General features: G+C 34.7%; 2 protein-coding genes across 2 annotated transcripts; one reads left to right on the top strand and one right to left on the bottom strand.

Annotated features, from left to right (window-relative positions):
• Positions 1–1,300: 1,300 nt before the first annotated feature.
• Positions 1,301–2,589, top strand: LOC123218731. Its single transcript, XM_044640318.1, has one exon. The coding sequence runs from the start codon at positions 1,419–1,421 to the stop codon at positions 2,019–2,021; it is 603 nt and encodes a 200-aa protein (XP_044496253.1). The 5' UTR covers positions 1,301–1,418; the 3' UTR covers positions 2,022–2,589.
• A 119-nt stretch (positions 2,590–2,708) lies between these two features.
• LOC123218730 (protein NUCLEAR FUSION DEFECTIVE 4-like) lies at positions 2,709–19,632 on the bottom strand. Its single transcript, XM_044640317.1, has 3 exons — positions 19,097–19,632; positions 3,883–4,784; positions 2,709–3,488 (listed from the first exon to the last, which is right to left on the bottom strand). Exons 1-3 carry the CDS (start codon positions 19,424–19,426, stop codon positions 3,023–3,025), a joined length of 1,698 nt encoding a protein of 565 aa, XP_044496252.1. The 5' UTR covers positions 19,427–19,632; the 3' UTR covers positions 2,709–3,022.
• Between the last annotated feature and the right edge of the window lie 503 nt (positions 19,633–20,135).

The raw sequence follows: 20,135 nt of genomic DNA, 5'->3' as shown, positions 1-20,135 counted from the left end.
ATCCATAAAGTATGATAAAATTAAGAATAATTATATTTAATTTTATTAAAAGTTGTCAGTCAATAAGAAATTGGCAAACAATATTTTGATCTCTTCTATGTTTTCTGGTGTGTGTGTGTGTGTATATATATATAGAGAGTATATAATTTTAGTATATAAATAATATGTCATTATGTGATTGGATGATTTTAAATTAAAAATAAAATAATAATTAATTATATAATAATATATTATCTGTTTACTTAAATTATATGTAAAAAATATACATATAATATTGTTATTATATAAAAATTCCTCATAGATTGAATATTGGTGGCTGACTACACCTAACTAATTAAATAATAACTAACAATAAATTTTGAGTCAAAAGACTCAAAAAAACTCTCACTTCACTTTTTTACCCATCAAACTCGAAAAAAACAAGATTTAAGCATTTAACAAAACCAAACATGTATTTCAAAATTCTAAAAGATGTATGGGTGGGACTTTGAATTTTTAAAACTTAGTGGGTGAGAGTGAAAATGCATCAAACCTTGGGTGGGAATAAGTGTTTTGGGTTTTGGCCACCAACAAACATATAAATGTGACCAAAAATTAAAACCACAATTTAAGTTTGATTTCTTTTCGCTTTAACCCCCACAGCCACGGCATTCCCTTCATACACGAAAAACAATTAAAGTGAGTGGGTGGTCGTCCCTACAGCATTTACTCTTTTCCCATGGCGTGATTGATGGCAAAGCATTTCACGGGAAATTAAATTCTTGGCCAACACTCTTTTGAATTTTGTTTGTTTGATTTTGATGTCTCTACCTTGGAAGGAATCTCACTCCACATGCCACATGCCACATGCTTCTTCTTTCTTTTTCTTTATTCACTCTCAAGATTCAACCACCTTATTATTATTCAACTTCAAGATCATCAAAACCCTCTAAATGCATTTGAACACCACTATGATCACACGTGTCATATCATTAATACCCAAATGACGATTAAAATCGAAGATTTGTTGAACGATCACCTTCTTTATTAAAATTTGGATTTAATTTCTTTTAACAAAATTCAATATGTTCATAGTTTTTAAAATGAATATAATAATATTATTATACGATTATAATGTTAGTATCATAATTAAATTTTACATTACTGTAAATTTCATAAAAGAAATATAAGTCTCAAACTATGATTTATAAAGCATTATTTTTATAGTGAAATACATATAAAATATGTAAAATAATATGATATGTACATCTATTATAGTGAGTTTTTTTTTTTTTTTAAAGTCTGGGTCTTCCTAGTTTTCTTTTTTATTTTTTGACCATTTCTTCCCTTTGTGCTTTATATCTATATATATGATCATGTACATCTCAAGCCTCAAAGAAGATACTACACAAATCCATATTTGATTCAAATCACTCAAGATGATGGATTGGTATTCATGGCTATCAAAGAGTGGCCTTGAGCCATCTCTTGTGTATGAGTATGGTCTTGCCTTTGCACACAATGAGCTTGAGCAGGAAGACATAGCATACTTCAACCATGAGTTTCTTCAAAGCATGGGGATCTCCATAGCCAAACACAGACTGGAAATTCTCAAGCTTGCAAGAAAAGAGAAAGCAGCCAAAGCTCAAAGATCAATGTCAAGACTTGTTTTTGCAATTAAGAGGACAAAAAAGAGTCTTGCGAAGTATTTGAGGACTTGGGTTCATGGTGAAGTGTCATGTTCATCATCTTCAGCTCTTGTTGTTGTTCCCAGGCCTGCTTGTTATGAAGCCAGATGGAGAGGTGCCATGTTGAAGAGGAACAAGAAGTTAACCATGGCAAAAGAAGGGAGATTGTTGCTCACAAACGGAAGCCCCATGGTGGTATCTGGACCGCAGAGAATTCATAGCTTTTCAAGTCCAATGGCTCTTGATTACCAGAAGGAAGAGAAATTTGATGCTGGTGATGATGATGGATATTGGTCAAGTGGCGTTGAAGAATTCAGATGGGATACCATGTTTCAAGATCTAAAACCCACATAAAAGGTTGTCTTCGATATTTTTTTTTCCTCAAATTTGATTCAATAGGGGCAAAATTTATCCACTTTCCCTCAATTTTCCATACTCATATGAAAACTTTCTTCTGGGTTTGTATCAAGTTTCAAAGGGATTTCTACAGTTCTGTGTCTAGCCAAATTAAGGGAGGTGAAAAAACATTTTTCCTTCTAAATTTGAATGGTGAGAGATGGATTTTTAGGGTTCTTCCACCAGCTGCTTGTCAAAGAAGAGTTATTTAATCTTTTATCTTTTTTTCTTTAGTGGTGGGTCAAGTTAAAGCCATACTTTAGCAGCAAGGGTCTGTTTCAGTAATCAGGCTGTCTCCTACTTTTTGTATGCACTAATTTTCTTTCTTTCATTCTTTCTTTAATAGACAAGAAGGCAATGGTGTTCATTGTCTCACTTGTTGAGCAGAGGATTGTTGTGTTAGGCTTATGCAAATATGTAGCAAGTTCTGGTGTTCAAAATACTCAGAAAATTGTACTGGTAGAGGTGTTCATATGAATATGAATTATGAACCATAGGATGAGTGAATACATTTTCTTTTCTTTCACTGGTTGTGATTACAATTGATAGCTTTCTTTATATTGAAGTATGAAACCTTTGATTACTTTTTGAAAGTGGGCAGTCAAAGATTTGGACAAAAAATAAAGGCCTGAAGAAGCAGTTCACTTTTTATGCCACTAAACATTTCATTAGAGCTAATAAGAGACTCCCAAAGCTGATTAAATACAGCATCTTCAGGCATGATTACAGAAGAATTAGAGCATTCCATACAGGCTAATACAGCATCACTCACAAAAGTAAGGTAATTGTTTTAAGAAGTAGCGATGAACAACAAAGATTGAAACTCAGGCAACTATATGTAAAATGGCACTATATATGGCTAATGCAACCACTCCCTGAGAAGCAAAAATAAGATAAATAGAGCATACCAGTGCAAAATAGGCATGCCTCTACTGGATAATATAAATAACTATTGATAATCAGTGGCCTGATGTTTGAGGCAAACGAAAAGAACCCCCGGCATAAAGCATTTGGTAAACTGGTCGTATTCTAATGGTCAAAATTGTGCTCAAGATGGTTCCTAGTCCACAGAGGCCAGCTAGAACCAGGAAGGTGAGCCTGAAGCACTCAGCACCTAAGCAGGTTGAACTTCCTTGCTTGGCGGCTTCTGCATCGTATACATAACCAGCAAGAATCCCAGAGAAAAGAAGTGCACCAATGGGATTTCCCAGCGCAAGGAAGTTATAAATTATACCAAAATGTTTCAAGCCAAAGAGCTCTGAGGCAGTTGGAACCATCAAAGAGTATATAATTCCATAGCAGACTCCAAGCAGTGCAGTGGCAGCATAAAGAGTACCATTGAGAGCTGATGCATAGAGGAGGAATATGAAGACCATGATTAAATACGTGATTGTAATCCAAGCTGTCCGCGGAATTGTCTTAGATCTGCAATTAACATTATTTCAAATAAAATTGGAAAAAGCCATTCCAATGCAGCAAGAAAATCACATTTGACAAGAGTTCAAAACGGTTCACAATTTGTTTTGAAAGGAAAAGTACTAAGTAAAAAGATGATAAACTCAACAAACAAGTTCTATGACACAAATTTTAATCATTTTTAAGAAACTTTTAAATGAAATAAATCCTTATAGAGAGAGAGAGAGGAATAAAGGAAATGAATCAAGTGAAGGATTTTAAGAACTTCAAAATTGTAATAAGGTCAGATAATGTTAAGTATGCTAAAAAATAATTCTATCCCTGGTTTTGTTATTTCAGCAATAAGGAAAACCTTTGCTTTTCAATGAAGTGTATTCTTAAATCAAAGGCAATGCGTAATGACCTGACAAAGTATTCAGAAACAGCACCCGAGCCAAGACGTCCAGCAAAATTGCAGAAGCTGAAGACACACAACAAAGTCGTAGTATCATCAACTCCCAATGCAATCCCAATTTGAGCCAAATTGTTGAGAACTGTGACTCCAGATCCCGCCCCAAGAAAGTACACAACCCAAAGAAGCCAGAAATCAGCCTTGATAAATGCTTCACCTAACTTGAAATCCTCCCCCCTCCTTGGTCTTCGTTTCTTCTTTATTGCTCCCTCCCCAACAGCAAGTAGTGTCTCAACATCTGAGACATCGTCCTCATTTTCATAAAAACTTCCAAGGTATGTTGCAGACAAAGACGGGGTCACCAATGGATCTGTTTGGGTCAAATCACCCCCTTGTCGAACCAAATCATCGGAAGAACTTGCTGGTGTAGGTTTACTGGTGTTTGCAGGGAAAATAGTCATTTTGATAGGAATCACAAGAGGAGACATCATCAAGAGAACCATTATGGCAACCAATATGTACGAGACAGTATCACTTAGAGAAATGACATCACTTGTTATCGAAATTACAGTGACATAGATGGCAAGAAAAATACTTGCTGCTTGGGTAAAAATAAAATGGGCATGCACTGAAGAGTCTTCTCCAGAAGCTGGTGTGCATGCCTGGATAAAATACAACATAACTAAACAGATAACGGGAATTCCAAGTGTCAGGAACAGTAAAAGCCCTGCTTTAGATTCTTTAAGCACCAGACTGTATAACACAGTATATATTGCAGCGCTAATCCCAACATAACCTTTGAGGATACCAGCAACAGTGCCTCTACTAAGGGGGAAATTCCTCATGTTAGTTACTAGCACTGCCGTACCAAACCATGCATTGCTGTTAGCGCCAACAACAAGCACGAGAAATAACTGCCATAGCATTGAAAAATAAGCATTATAAGCATGTACACCAGAATGGATACAATCATAGCAAGATCCCTGCCTACTAGAATGCCCCAAAACAAAAATGGTCATGCCAAAAAAGTTTGACGTTTCAATTGAACTAATGCTCATCTACAAACATAGATCTTTATTGTAGCCAACATGCAATTGCTGTAATATCATCTACAGATTTTGACTGATAATATGACATCACTGAAGTGCAATAAAAAAGAGAATTCATCAAGATGAATTATGACATACCTTGGAACATATTGTGTGTGTGTGTCGATGTGCAAAAAGCTTGATACCATAAACTTCTTTTTCACTCAGCACATAAACCAAACTCATACTCTCAGTACCACCAAAGTACAAAGAAATGAGTTGACAAATATTGTCTAATTTGTTTAAATTAAATCCTCTCTCAAAACAAGGAAACTCTGTGGTCTGAATGCAGGGTACACAATTAGAAATGAAAAAAGAAAGAAAAAAATACACAGCCTAGAACCACTAAAATTTTCTTCCGTTGATCCTATTTTCACATCCACACTCATCTAATCTCAAGGAGTAGCTGAGTGGGAAAAAAAAATCTTGGTGGTCCAACATAACAAAGCCCCATAAAATGTAATCCAACCATTCTACCCAAAAGAAAAGAAAAGAAGCACATTTCGCTCAAGAATGGAAAGTAAGAAGATTCGCGTCTAAACTGTTAGTTTCATAAAAGGGCTGGAAGAAGTTCCAGACTACATACTTTTGATTATAATTTGAACAAGATTTAATGTAGATAAAATCAAGCTTTGCTCTCTGCACACATATATTGACTAGTGAAGATTTCAGAAAACAATCCTATTTCTGTTCACAATGTTCATCAAAGGAAAGACTCAGTCATTACAGAATCAACAAGAAGACGATATTCCAAGAACTGGCTTATCATTCTTACAGCACATCAGAATTGGGCTTGATCATAAGGAAACTTTTTCCATGATTCTACGCTACCATCTCCATATGAATGATGGCAACTTAAAAAGATGTGCTCCGGGCAACCAACTTATTTAAATATTCAAGAGCATAAATTTCTGTGTTTGACTGTCCTCTGATTAAGACGACAAATCAATTTATGTCATAATAGTTGCCAATGTCTCCTCACGATTTCAAAAAATATGGCTTCCAAGGCTTCTGATGGATGGCCCCTAATGGTTCTTTATCAAGAAAACAGGCTCCCACAGATTATTTTCCAAAGGACCTTCAGATGATGCCATCAATTTCATATAGTCACTTTAGAAACAATATATGTTCTTCTAAATTTCACTGTTACATTAAATTGAAGAATCTCCTGCCTCCTCCTGACAAGCCCCCATAACCATGTTGGAGTAACATCTAAACTGACTAGTTTACCTTGTTCAACCTTGTTAGGCCCCCGATTATAGCAACCTATCATAGAAGACCATGGAAGGATAAAAAACTTGGAAAGTCTACCAGAGGAGAACTAAAGTGAAGACTTAGCAGATAAGGTGAAGAGTTAGCAGAAAAGGAAGAAAAAGATTGGACAGAGAAGTAAGGAGCTAGCAGATAAGATAGCGAAGAATAAAAGGAAATAAACAGCTGGGAGATAAAACTGGAAGGAGATAAGGCAGAGGAGAATTCAAGCTAGAATTATCGGAAAGCATAATGAGAATATGTATCTGTTTAGAGAAGTTAAAGATTAGAAAATGTCATTCAACAATACAGGTAATAAAGGGTATGGAGAGGAGATTTGCAGTCCAGATTTCCAGGTGGAGCACCTGGTAACCTTATAACCATTTTTTTCTGTAAATGATTCCTTTGATTAAATAAACATTTTTGTGTCACAAAAAATCTGTTTGTGCAATTGAGGGCCCTGACAAATTAGTATCAAAGAGACTGATCCGTACACAGGGGCACATCTATGGTTAACACTAGAATGGAAAATTGGGTTGATTCAGTAGTGAAGGAAATCTAAGAACTGAAAGATCTATGGCAGGCTGGCAGCAAGAACGTCATGAATGTAATAGTCAATTCCAGATATTGGAAGGAAAATTTTCATAAATTTCAGTGTTTCAAACAATGATGGCCACTTTGGGAGAAAGATTGGCTGCAACCTATCCCAATGAAATCCAAAAGCAACACTATAGTCAAACCCCAGCCAATCTCACAATCACACCTCTCATCATCCACCTCACCCTCAACCCCACAATCGCACAATCTGATAAAAACCTGGATATTCACCTCCCCTGTTCCCTGGTTTCCCAGCTACACGGCCTCCCCTGACTATCTCAACACTCCCTTTGTATACTCAAGACTTCAACCAAACACAAACACAACGCAGCAATTCAATGGAACAGTCACAATATTCAGAATCAAGTTACAGCTGCTTAGGACTCAATCAACTCAACAATTTCAATATATCAACCATAACCACTAACATCAAAATACTAGGGTTACTTGGCATTCGAGGGGCCAACACTCTCCTTCAATTCTTCTCTACTTTCTGTCAAATTTCTCAACTATCCCTCCTTTTATTTTTTCTTCCACTTTTATGCTCCACAGCCCTCCATTCTTCTCCAGGTATGATAGGCACACTCTCTCCTCCTTGTGGTCCTGCTTGCAGTGACATTGTCATCTGTTGTGGTCCTACCTCCAATGAGTTTGACATTTGTTCTATCCCTTAGCTGCCCCTTGTCTAGTTGTTTTTGTTCTCCTTTTGCCTCTTCTTCTTGTAGGAAATGTAAATATGTCTTGACATTTCCCCGTCTATCCGAAAGCACCTCATCCTCAAGGTGAGCATGAGGAAATAGGCGCCAAAATCTAAGAAGCAAAATCTAAGAATTTCTCCCATGAGTTTTTACAATTTGGCAATCCCTTCCATTTCACTAGGGGTTTCTAATTCACCCTTGGAAGAATAACGGTAATCCAATATCTCCAACAACTAAACTTCTAGTTCTCCTTCCTTGGTTGGGCAGTCCAATAAGGGCTGACTTACAATGGTCAGTCCTACTTGCTTCTTTAATTGAGACACAAGGAAAATGGGGTGAATTATTGCAATGAGAGGTAGGAACAACTTATAAGCAACCCTTCCAACTCGCTCCAATACCTCATAGGGTTTGTAGTAACATGGGTTCAACTTTTCATTTGGTTATGTGGCCAATGATTGGAAGCAGTAGGGCTATATTTTAAGGAATACAGAGTCCCTAACTTCAAGTTGAACCTCCATTTTTCCCTTATCCATGAACTTTTTTATTCTATTTTGAGTTTTGTGAGATTTTCCTTTAACTCGTCAAGGATTGCATTTCGCATATTAATCATCACATTAACCTCTTCCACCTATTCTACCCACCAAAACAGTGCGAGAGGATATCTACCATACAAAGCTCTACAAGGGGTCATCCATGTTGAATTATGGTAAGTAATGACTGCCAAAAGAAAAGCATAAACATCACAAGTAGGTTTCTATACTCCAATTCATCACTTCCGTTACTATAGGTTTGAAAATGATAAGTGAAATTGAATTTTAAGATCGTACTTGTTGTCTTGGAAATTTCAACCCAAAATTGACTTAAATAAATATGTTGTTTTGTTCAAAACCATCAAGCGTGGAAACTCATCTAAATGCACTACTTAATTAACAAAGCCCTAAGCCACATCTCTTAACATAAATGGGTGGCGAGGTGCCAAAAAGTGGTTGTATTTTGTCAATAGCCCACAACTACTAGAATGGTGTCTAACACGCCCCCATTACGACCTTAGGTAACCCGACAATAAAGTCTAATGAGATTTCCTCCCAAACTCTTGAGGGTATAAGAAAGGATTGAAGTAATCCCATAGGTGATGCAACTTCATATTTAACTCGTTCGCATGTTTCACACTCTGCTACAAACTTTTTAACATTAGCTTTTAACCTTTTCCAAAACACTTCCAAGGGCACCTCTAAAAATTAGGGAATATAGGTTGAATTCTTTGGGAGAATTACCATTCTTTTGTATGACAGCGTACCCTCCTTCAAAGTCTATCCTCCATGTGAATTTGGGTCCCTTAATAGGTATTGAATTATTCTTTCAAGTTTTTCATCCCCGACTACCCTTTGATCAATACCTTTCATGCTTACCACACGTGTCATTGATATAGCCTGCATCTATCTCTCAAAATTTGGGTTACGGGATATGATATCAATTGTCTTGTTTAAATACCTAAGTCTCTATTGAATTTCAAAATCGTAACCCAATATTTTCATTTTTCATTTTTGTTGGTCATTTCCAATAACCCTTTTGTTATAAATCTCAAGTTTCATTGATTCATCCTTACTTTAAAGTACATCCTTAAAAGGAAATGTCTCTATTTTTTAAATCTCATCACTATGGCCATTAGTTCTTACCAAAGTAGCACAAAAACATAAATGCGGAAATGTAGAAATAGAAACGTTGAAATGCATTTTCTTAAAATTATAAGAAACGAAAACGTGTAAATATTAAAAATATATGATTCTTTTTATAAATATCAATTTTAAAATAACAAATTATTTTTTCAATTATACTTTTATAAAATTTATATAATTAAGATTTTAATAATTTTTTTTTTTACATTATAAATCTTTTTTAATTTACATTATAAAATTTGAATATTACATTAAAATAATATAATAGCATGCTTAGATATATAAAGATTGTCAATTCATGACATATGTTTGTTTGACTTTCGTATTTTCATGAATAAATCGCTTTGAAAGATAAAACAAAGGCAAAAATTGATTTTAAAATATTTATTATATATACAAACAAAACAAAGGCTACTCGGTTTTGTCATCTAGGTCGACAGCTCCAAAAGAAAAAACATATCTCATAACAAATTTTACAATTATAGTAGATATGAAACAACAAGACCAACTTTCCTCTTCATCTACACAGTTCCCATGATCTAATTTTATCAATCCAATCTACCGATTTGCCTTTGCAAGTCACTTGTTCCCAGAGGTAAGCCCCAACTTAAATGTCTTTTCATGAACATGAAAGTTGAAGCTAAGAGATTAGAGGAAACAAGGTTAGTTTTTTCAACATTTGAAATGCGTTTCTATTTTTTTAAAATTGTCGAAACACCCCCAAAATGTTGCATATTGGTTTCGAGGCATTTTGGAAACCAAAATGTTTTGAAAATGTCGAAACTCTCTCTTATATGTATTTTTGTGCTTCTCGATTCTCATTTATAGAACAATTTTCCTTTATTTCTTATGGATAGAGTATTACTCATATATGCTATTGATTGACCTTTTTGCATCAATATGGCTCCAAGCTTGTCCCTGAGGCATCTATCTCTACTATAAACTCATAGAAATTTGGCATGAGAATGACCAAAACTATGACCATAGCCTCCTTCAAGGCTTCAAAGGCCCTCATGGCTCCCTCATTCCACCTAAACGCATTTTTTATAAGCAAACAGGTGAATGGCTCCGCTATTTTCCCATAACCCCTCACAAACCTCTGATAATAGCTTGTCAACCACAAAAAACCACTCAACTCCTTCAAATCCCGAGGTACCGACCAATCTCTCATAGCTTGGATGTTTTATGGGTTTGCCTCAACACCCTGAGATGAAACAATATGTCCCAAATACTCAATTCAATCCTACTAAAAGAGCATTTCTTTTTATATATCAAGTGATGTCTTCCTATCAACTATAATACCTCTTGTAAGTGCCCCAAGTGATCCTCAAACCGACTACTATACATTTATCTCCTTGGCTTTGGAGGAGCTTAAACCACTACCCTTTTTTTGGGTCTTATTTGATATCAAAGCCAGAAAGACCATTTTTTCTTTTTTCATTTTTCAATTTTTCCTTTTTTACCATGCTCATATGTGTGTTATGTTTATGTTTCTCCCTCTATTATTACCTCACTATTCTCCATCACCTACCTCACTTTCACTTGCACTTAAATTATAGCTTAACCCCTTTTCATTGTTGGATTACTTGACTAGCGTGAAAAACTTGTTTTCATCATGACATCCAATATCATGTGCTTTTTCTCAACACATGATACTCCTAAGTCTAGTTTTTCTTCATATTGTTTTTTCCATGTAGAAATCAAAGATAAAATAGAAGATCTATATGAAGTATTTCACCTTCTTGAAGGAGATAATACTCTATTAGACTCTCTCATAGTCAACACCCAAATATGCCACTAAAGAGCTTATCTATATCTATAGGTTTGATAACCACAATGTGCCTACCTCCAACATAGAGTAGTTTTTTTCCTCTCTTTTTTGCAAAGGAGACAACCTCAATGTGGCAAATAGAAGGATTCACTCATCCAGTATGACCCAATCTGATTAACCCTTACTTTTCATGCTAGAAAAACGACATGCAACATGCTAGAAACATTAGTGATGACATATGAACAACGACATACGATGTCTCCATCAAACATCTAGTTCAAAATATAGACTATTTTTTTCGTATACTTTCGGATAGCACTATTGAGACAAAGTTCCTCTACAATATAGATAAGTGTGCTCCTTTCAGCTTCCCGACATCATTTATAATCTAACCTTTACCAATTTCTCCTCCCGTGGACACCCATGCTACCAGGCTTGAGATTGCAATGCATGACACATTTACTGGGACATTTCTAATTGCACCAGGTGTAAACGTGACAATGACAGTAAGCCATTAAGGCCAAAGCAAAGAAAGCCATTAAGACAACTAGAGTACAAGAGCTTTCAAGCTCGTTACAAAGAAGGTGATCACATTATTAGCCCATTAGGAGAACCATCAAGAAGGTTTGACTATTTGTACTCCTAATCGACACCAAAGAAATGGGAAGCTCTCATCCCTGTTAATTCGACAAGATGGGATGTCTCTCCAAGACAGCTAGAGTCTTCACCTTTTATACGTTTGAATCTTTACTACAAGAAGACTCTCAAGCATAAGGCAAAGACATCGCACACTACTACTTACATGTTATGTATTCCCATAAATCCCAGAACTATAATGCAAACTTTCCATATACCTTCACCTCGACAACAAATGGTGTTACCCACTCTTGGAAGATAGAGAATCCAACAACAATTGAGTCTAACGATAATTAATGAAAGTTATCATAAGCAGAGACAATGCTTCAATTGACAATCAGAGAACGTAATTGCACAAAACTAAATACTCCAATGAATAAAGACCAACAATAACACCTTGAAGAAATAATTGATTAAGGCTTTATCGATATTAGGTTGTTGGAGTAGGTAATTTAGAATCAATCTACTTTACAATATAAATCCATAAAAAGTCATGTTTGTACATTCAAGTGACACTTTTTATATGTAAATACATGTTTTTACATGTATGCCTAGATAAATGTCCTTAGGTTGATAAAACCGTGACAAAGGATTAACAAGACATTTGATCGTAAGGACCTTATGAACATATATGATGGTGAATCTAAAATGTTTGTAACCTTATTATTATCCTAACCAAGAGTACAGATAACACAATAAGACTATTATAGTGTTAAACGACCGTACCAAAAGGTAGGAATGAATCTCACGTGTCAAGGTTATAGGCGTTAACTTGGTACAACACATGGGTGCATGCTGAGAGCATGTCCATTGGATTGCCACCAAAAGGATTTCATAAAGATAGTAATTTCAACGTCTGTAAATACTGCTCTGTTGCAAATGAGTTTCTTCTCTTAGTAACTATAAATTAGTTTATTATTTTCTTGCCAACATGATATTTATAGAATAGCAAATTTTTGTACGAATATGCATTACTTAATTATATCTTCAATATAAATAAATTGATGAGTTTAAATTTATTATACATATAATGTGGCAGTCCTTGCAAATAATAGCGATGTTGTGTTCATAATATTTAGTTGTTCTACTGCCTGCTAGTCAATGTGAACTGTTTTTGCACCATTTCAAAGGAATAATATTTTTTGAACCCATTTGAATACGATTTTCAACCATCCATGTTAAAGGGTGGATTGATCTAAGTTTGAGCTGCATTATGGATCTTTTTTCAAAATAGTCCTTAGTTGGAAATTGATATTATTTGGAGCCTATCAGTGCCTTGGGTAAAGTAAAGACAGTCTCAATATTGAATATCAATTCATTTGATTTTACATCCAGTTTAGCTTTAAAATTAAAACTATGACTCGCCCAAGAGCTGGTAAAAAGGAAGCTCTAGTGACCAATTAAAGAGAATGAAGAGTAGAAGATTACAATTGAGAAATAGTGCGAATCATTGTTTTATGAATTTTGAGAAAACGTATGAGAATTTGGTGAATTAGTTAATGCAAGGAGAAAGCTTCATTGAGAAACTTGTCTTATGTTCTTTCATCTTTACCAAATAATTAGTTTATATTATATCCTTTAGTGCAAGAGCAGATAAACTAGAAAACCAGCCGAACTGGAAGATAGAGATCTTTTTTTTATTTGTCTTAAGGTATGTACGTTTGTTTATGTTTTATCACCTCCGTTTATGAAAATATCAAATAAAAGATTGTCCTTTAGCCTAGGAGAGTGGATTATTATGTAACGGCTTGTATAGAAGACAAATAATGGTGGCCAACTAAAGGTTTTGAGATTTATCTAATTTTATGTCAAACATAAATACAACATTGAAATTCATGATAAGTATATGAAAATATAGTGTATTACAACACAAAGTTTAACTTTTTGCTTTTAGTATCAAACAATCCAACAACAAATATATGAAATGGATCAAATTCAACTAATTTGTTTTGGTGAATTCATTATTTTGTTCTATATTGGCTTGTAGGGTGTTGATAATTTGTGGCAGTTGTGTTGATAATTGGGATTGTGAATGTGGACTCGAAAACCCAAGATACTGGGATATAGAAAGTAACTCCGCTCATGTTCGTCCCTACTTTATACAGCCCGTCCCAAGCCTGGATAAAGGAGGAAGGTGGGTGGTGTAATTTTAATGTATTTGTTATTTCATTCGGTTTCTCTCATATGTTAAACTCTTATTACCAATAGAGAGGCTTATAATTGATTAAGAGTCTGAGTTTGCCATGTAATTATTTTGATCTCTTATTCACGTAGAAAACTTGACATGCCTATTCTGTATTTGTAGAGTTGATTGGTTGCACTAGGCTTTGCTCTTATAGCTACTATAATTCTGATTACACCATCTATAATAAAGGTTGTTGAGTTCATTTGTTAATATGTGTTTATTATCTCAGTATCATTTGTGTTGTTGGTTGTGGTTGAAAAAAGATATTGCAGGGTGAGCTTTCCAGACAGAAAAGAAAAAAGGAACTGCTGCTATTGTGAAGGAACAAACCAAGTCTGTAACAATTGATATCAGAGTACTACAATTCTGAGAATGAAGAGAGCTAATATGATACAAGATGAAAATGGAAGATGGAGGTTTGTCCGACAATTGACACAATGAGAGATTCAAACATTGTGAATGATTAGAATGTCTCTCCATTGTAAAAGTTGAGGAATCAAATCATGGCCATGAATGTAAGTCATGAGTTGTTTTTATGGTAGAGGGTGATTTAGATGAAGATGTCATGCTAATCTTAGATGGTGAAGAACCAAGGAGTGAAAATTGGAAAATTCCGGCCAAAAAACAGTTGATTCAAGCAACCCGAAGAAGAAATGGATAACTTCTAGTAGACAACCAAAAGAATCAAGTGAAATTCAATGCTTTGAATCCATTTGTTTGGTTGGACAAGAACTATTGGGAATGAAGATGAAGGTTATATAGTTCATAAAAGAAGAAAATGAAGGGTTGATGGAAAAGAAAGAAGAAGAAGTTACTAATATAGCCTTACTCGCTTTCACCTAACCCAGAAATCCAACCTTACCCAAAACCCATATTATATAATCCAAACCCAAACTAATTTCAAAAGTCAAACCTAACCAACATAAACCCAAAACTTGCTCAAAACCTAGCCCAATCTTTTTTTTAAATTAACTACCCCACTAACTCAATTAAAATCTATAACCCGAGCCCAAATCCCAAACTATCTAAATGTCTCACCCTAACCTAATCAAACACTAACCCATCTACCTAGCCCAAACCAACTCATTAAACAAAAATCCTTTACAATTAAACTTAATCCCAAATATAATAACCCAAATATTATTCCCCCACCCAAATACTTACCAACCTACTCCTTCTCAACTACCCTATCCATCTAAGACCAATTATTTTTTAAATAGTTTCAACCAAAATAGCCCTAAAATTCAACTCTATAAAACCCACCCAACCTAACCCACACACCAACATGCCTAGGTCATTTCTATAAATAAATCCAATCCACTCTTTGAATCACACCAAAGCCAATTACAAAAATAACTCAAAGTCACATTTACCTACCTAAACCCAACAGAATCATACAATTGATTCCACCCAGACCCAAGCCAACACCTCAAATCACCCAAACTCGAATCCCTCTTTATACAATCGGTTTCTTTCTTCCCCAAATCAATTGATTTTCTTTGCATCATCTAGACAAACTCTGGCATCACTTTACCACTTCAATCAAGTCCACCCTCAAATCCTTAAACTTCCACAAATTCAACACCACCATCTCCTTTACAAATTTTTGGTGAGAAATGTTATAAATGAAGAGTTTATGGTTGAAATGCTTGAAATCCTACAAATTTTTTCTAAGAATTTAACTAGGTTTTGAAAGTGGATAATGTAGCAACCATATTTTGAGATTATAACACGTGGTTAATGAGTTCATGAGGGTTTTCTATGGTAGCATGGGGATAAAGAAGACCTATACCTTATGGGATTTGGTTAAAGGAGAATGGTTTGGAAATGGATGTTGCGACACTGGAGAGTGAAGTCCAAAATGCTATATTGGCAAGTTTCGATGAACCATTAAATGATATTGACGAAATTCATCTGCTGAAATTGAGTCTTCATGTGATGGAAATGATGACGATTTATGGGAATATTGCTTGTTTCGATTTCTTGTTATGGTTGAAGGCAAAGACATAACTAATGGTAACTCAATAATTAGCAATAGAGAGGAGTGTAGTGAACAAGATTTTTGAGAACACAACGAGACTGAACTAGTTGGTTTTTTATCTTAATGATGATACTTATACGGTGTCATCATTTCCTATTAAAGTGGTATATTCGAAATAAGACTATTGTTGTAGACACTTATATGGGTGATGAAAGAAATCAAATAGTGAATAGTGAAGTCCTTTCTAAATATTGTCAGAAGTGTTCTCATAACAGATGTAAGGAAATTGATAGGCTACCTAAGGAAAATGTGAATTCTCATACTCTATTGTCGTTGCACATATTAAAAATGGGGATAAGAAATCTGTTAATGTATTGTTTGATGGTTTTCATGGGATGAATTAACCAGTTTCCTGGTTGAGAACGTATTTTATATCTCTTTTGCGGGAATACATTTTGGTCCTCTTGGACGATATCTTGATGGGGCCATCAATGGGTAGTTTCCTCACTTTCACCTTGAGAACAAGGTGGTTTTCGTTAGGCAAGATAGTGATACCTAAGATGCATAAGGAAACATAAGGGTTCAAGCAAGAGAATTCTAATTCAAGTAAGGTGGCATAATCAAGTAATGCATCTAAATAGAGTTGTACACGTGGAGCATGAAATAGAGACTGATGGAATAGTGCACAACTATAAAAGAGAGCAAATATAAAAGTAATGGAAGAGGATATTATTTTGGGAAATTTTGGACAATTCTGGCTGAGTTAAGGAGAGCACCTAACCTCTCAAAAGCTAGGAATTTTAGGGAGAGATTTGACCTCTCAAACAACCATGCATTTTATTAATTTTCACTGTTTCATTGTAATGGAAAACTAATCTGGATATTTGTAGTTAGAAATCAGTTAATGAAGGTTGTTGAGTTCATTCACTAATCTATGTTTATTATCTCAATATCATTTGTGTTGTTGGTTGTAATTGAAAAAAGATACTGCAAGGTGGGTTTTCTGGACAAAAAAGAAGAGAGGAATTGTTGCTATCATGAAGGAACAAACTAGGTCTGTAACAGAATTCAAGCTAGAATTATAGGATTGAACAATCAAAATATGTATCTATAAAAGAAGTTAAACATTAGAAATTTTCATCTAGAAATATAAGTTAAAAAGTGTATGCAGAGGAGCTCTGTAGTCTAGATTTCCAAGTGGAGCACCTGGTAACCTTGCAACCATATTTTGTTATAAATGATTCCTTTGGTTCAATAAACATTATTGCCACACAAAATCTATTTGAGCAATTGAGGAGTCTAATAAACCTACTCATTGCAAATTTTGCAAAGGAAGCTTCTTAATTAATTCAATAATTCTTGTAACAATTTTATGCAAAGTATAAGACATTTCATTCCATGCTCACACAATGGCCTCTCTCCTTAAACTTACTTGATTTTAAAATACCATCTATACCATATATAGCATTCCATTGAACACTTACTCTAGTTTTACTTTGCTTTCAAGACTCTAGTTTTAATTTGCTTTCAAGATAGAAGATTGAGTCCTGCAAAACTCTAGCCATGGTTAACATGGCAAGATAAGAATATTTCCATATGTCAAACAAACTCATATGTAGTTGACATTTTATAATACAGAACAGAAAAAAGTGCGTTAATTTTTAGAATACTCGAAGATAAAGTGCACATTAAATTTCATTTATTCTTCATCCAGGTTGAAGTCACTTGACTAATTGAATTCTATTCTTAAACATTCCCTAACTCATGCTAAACAAAACAATTAATGCCCTAACGAGATGTATCATCAATATGATGACACAGTAGACAAACATATAAATATACCAAAACGAAAATTTTAAAGATGGGAAATCTCTAAATACTCTCCAAAGTTTCTGAAAAGAAACTTACCAACCAATAAAATAAAACTGAAAAAAAAAAAAAACCCCTTTGACAAATTTCTACTCAAGAAAAGACTTTCTTTTATTACCCCAAACATGTAGTTAGTCCTTCCAAAGGAACTATGAATTCCGTAGCAGCAAATTAGGAGGATCCGGATGATGGAACAACTACAACTGTCACTTCTATCTTATGCAAATCTATATCTAGGATACATACTGCACTGAATCTATTAATCAAATTCCACTTTGCAGATAACTAGACTCGATGTGATATTACTTGAAATGTATTACAACTTTAATTGGGCTTCTGCTCATGCTTCTTCAGGACCTAACACATGCTTTATCATGGACAATAGACTTTTGGAGATAAAATCTGTACCTTATTAATCCTCCAGAACCAAATGACAAGGTGAAAACTATGGCTTCAGTACTCCAAACAAGAGGGAAACAAACATAAGAATCATGTACAACACTGAAAAAATTCAAGTGCAGCCTCAACAATAGGAAAAACAAACAAGGTCCTGTCCAGATGTTTTACCAGCAGTTACAAAGGCTTTATATTAAGTTGGATACCCATTCTAAAGGGGATCTTAATATAAAATTTTCAAACAGTAAATGTCATGTATTTTCACTTCTTTCTTAAGCATTTATACACAAATTTAAGCAAGCAGCAGCTCTACAACAAGCAATTTTCCCTCATTACCTTATCTATTTCATCTCAATCTTAAGTTGCTAGCATATGACTGCTTTATAAACTAAGAAAAACCAAGTTCGTAGAGAACAATTAAGATCTCGCATATATGAGACTTGCCAAGAGAAATCAATCATCATTAAAACCCAGTTGAGAAACAACCTGTTGTATCCTATTTGCTTATAGACCTATTTCAGAAGCTTATCACAAAATATCTATAATTAACTTGTAAAGGTTCCCACAAAACCTGCTCTTTCCATTCAACTATATGAATTAAATTCACAGTCAGTCTAACAAACTACCAAAATCCTTGGAATGATATGGAAAGAATTCTTCAAAACATATCTTTCATAAAAATTCATACCAACCATCAAGCAATGGCCATAGTCAATCAACTCCAGCAATTGTTACCCACCAAGCAATAAAATCCAGCGATGAAATTCAATAACTATGAAATAAAAATCAATCAAGCATGAAAATAAACTACAATCGAACACACCGGTAACTTTCCGCCAAATCAACTACCCGATTCAGTACACAAAACATCCATCAAAATTCTTAGTTTAAAAAAGAAAGATTTTTAAACCCATCGAGCAAATCAAACTCAAAAATTAAAACCTCCCTTCAAACCAAACTCTCCACCACTGTTTCAAAGCAATCAAACCCAAGTGTCTACTCAAACAGATAAAAAATAAAAACAAAATTACCACAAATCAGACACAAAAAATCTAAAAATTCAAAAATTAAAACCTACCAGCCAGTAAGGCAAGCCAGTGACAGTCTGACTGACAGCAAGCCAAAGAACACCATAACCCAAGAAACAAAACACAACACCAACCAGAAGAACAACCCAAGGTGGGAACTTATTGAGGGCAACGCCCGGAAGCAACCCCAAACTCTCCCCAAAATCATTCGCCACCCCCAAGATTGTAACCTGTTGCTGATTAAATCCAAGAACCGATTTCAGCGCAGATGAATATAAAGTAAAGTTAGAACCATTCGCAGCTGACATTTGCACCCACACGGCAGCCGCTAAGCCCACCCATGGCGGCCTGCTCCCGGCCTTGAGCACTAGCTTCTTCATTCTACTGGTTGTTGTTTCAGGTTTGAAAAAAGTCGTTGTTTCGGGAGAACATGAATATTGAGTTGAAGAGTGATGGAAAGAATGAAGATGCTATTATTGATGGTGGAACATGGTGTCCATGGAAAGCGACAAACGACCGACCGGAACTGAGAAGCCTGAAAGACGACAAGCTTTTAAAAAAAGGCTTTTTACCAGACTATGAAATAAAAATCGCTGTCTGACCGTATTTTTCATATTTATTTATGGGCTGAACTCCTATTTTCCACTCAAACTTTGATCAAATAACCTTTTCACCCATAAGTTTAAGAAATCAATTTTCTCCGCCAATCCGTCAATTCCATTAGTGTAAAACTTTTTGTTTAAATGTAAATTGTTAATTTTCTTTTTTAATGAGGTTACAAAATTACTTTCTGTACTTAATACAAATATCAATTACAAATCTACTTTTATTTTTTGAAAATTAAATAAATACCCTAAATTAATTTTAAATATTAGTTATAATAACAATTTATTTTTTCATTATTTTTTATTCTCTCATATTTCTATTACCATTCAAACTTATCATTATTTCTAGACTTGACCAAGATCTTATATAATAATGTTTTGACTGCACTGAAATGGATATGTTCTTCTCTCACTAGGTTGGGGCTTATCCTCCAAACACCCTTATTTGGGTGCTCAATTAACCATAAAAAAAGTCAAATATCAG

The sequence above is a fragment of the Mangifera indica genome, chromosome 6 (genome assembly GCF_011075055.1).
Source record: "Mangifera indica cultivar Alphonso chromosome 6, CATAS_Mindica_2.1, whole genome shotgun sequence".
NCBI lineage: Eukaryota > Viridiplantae > Streptophyta > Magnoliopsida > Sapindales > Anacardiaceae > Mangifera > Mangifera indica.
Note: the sequence above shows the minus strand (reverse complement) of the source record. Positions and strands in the feature narration are given on the sequence as shown.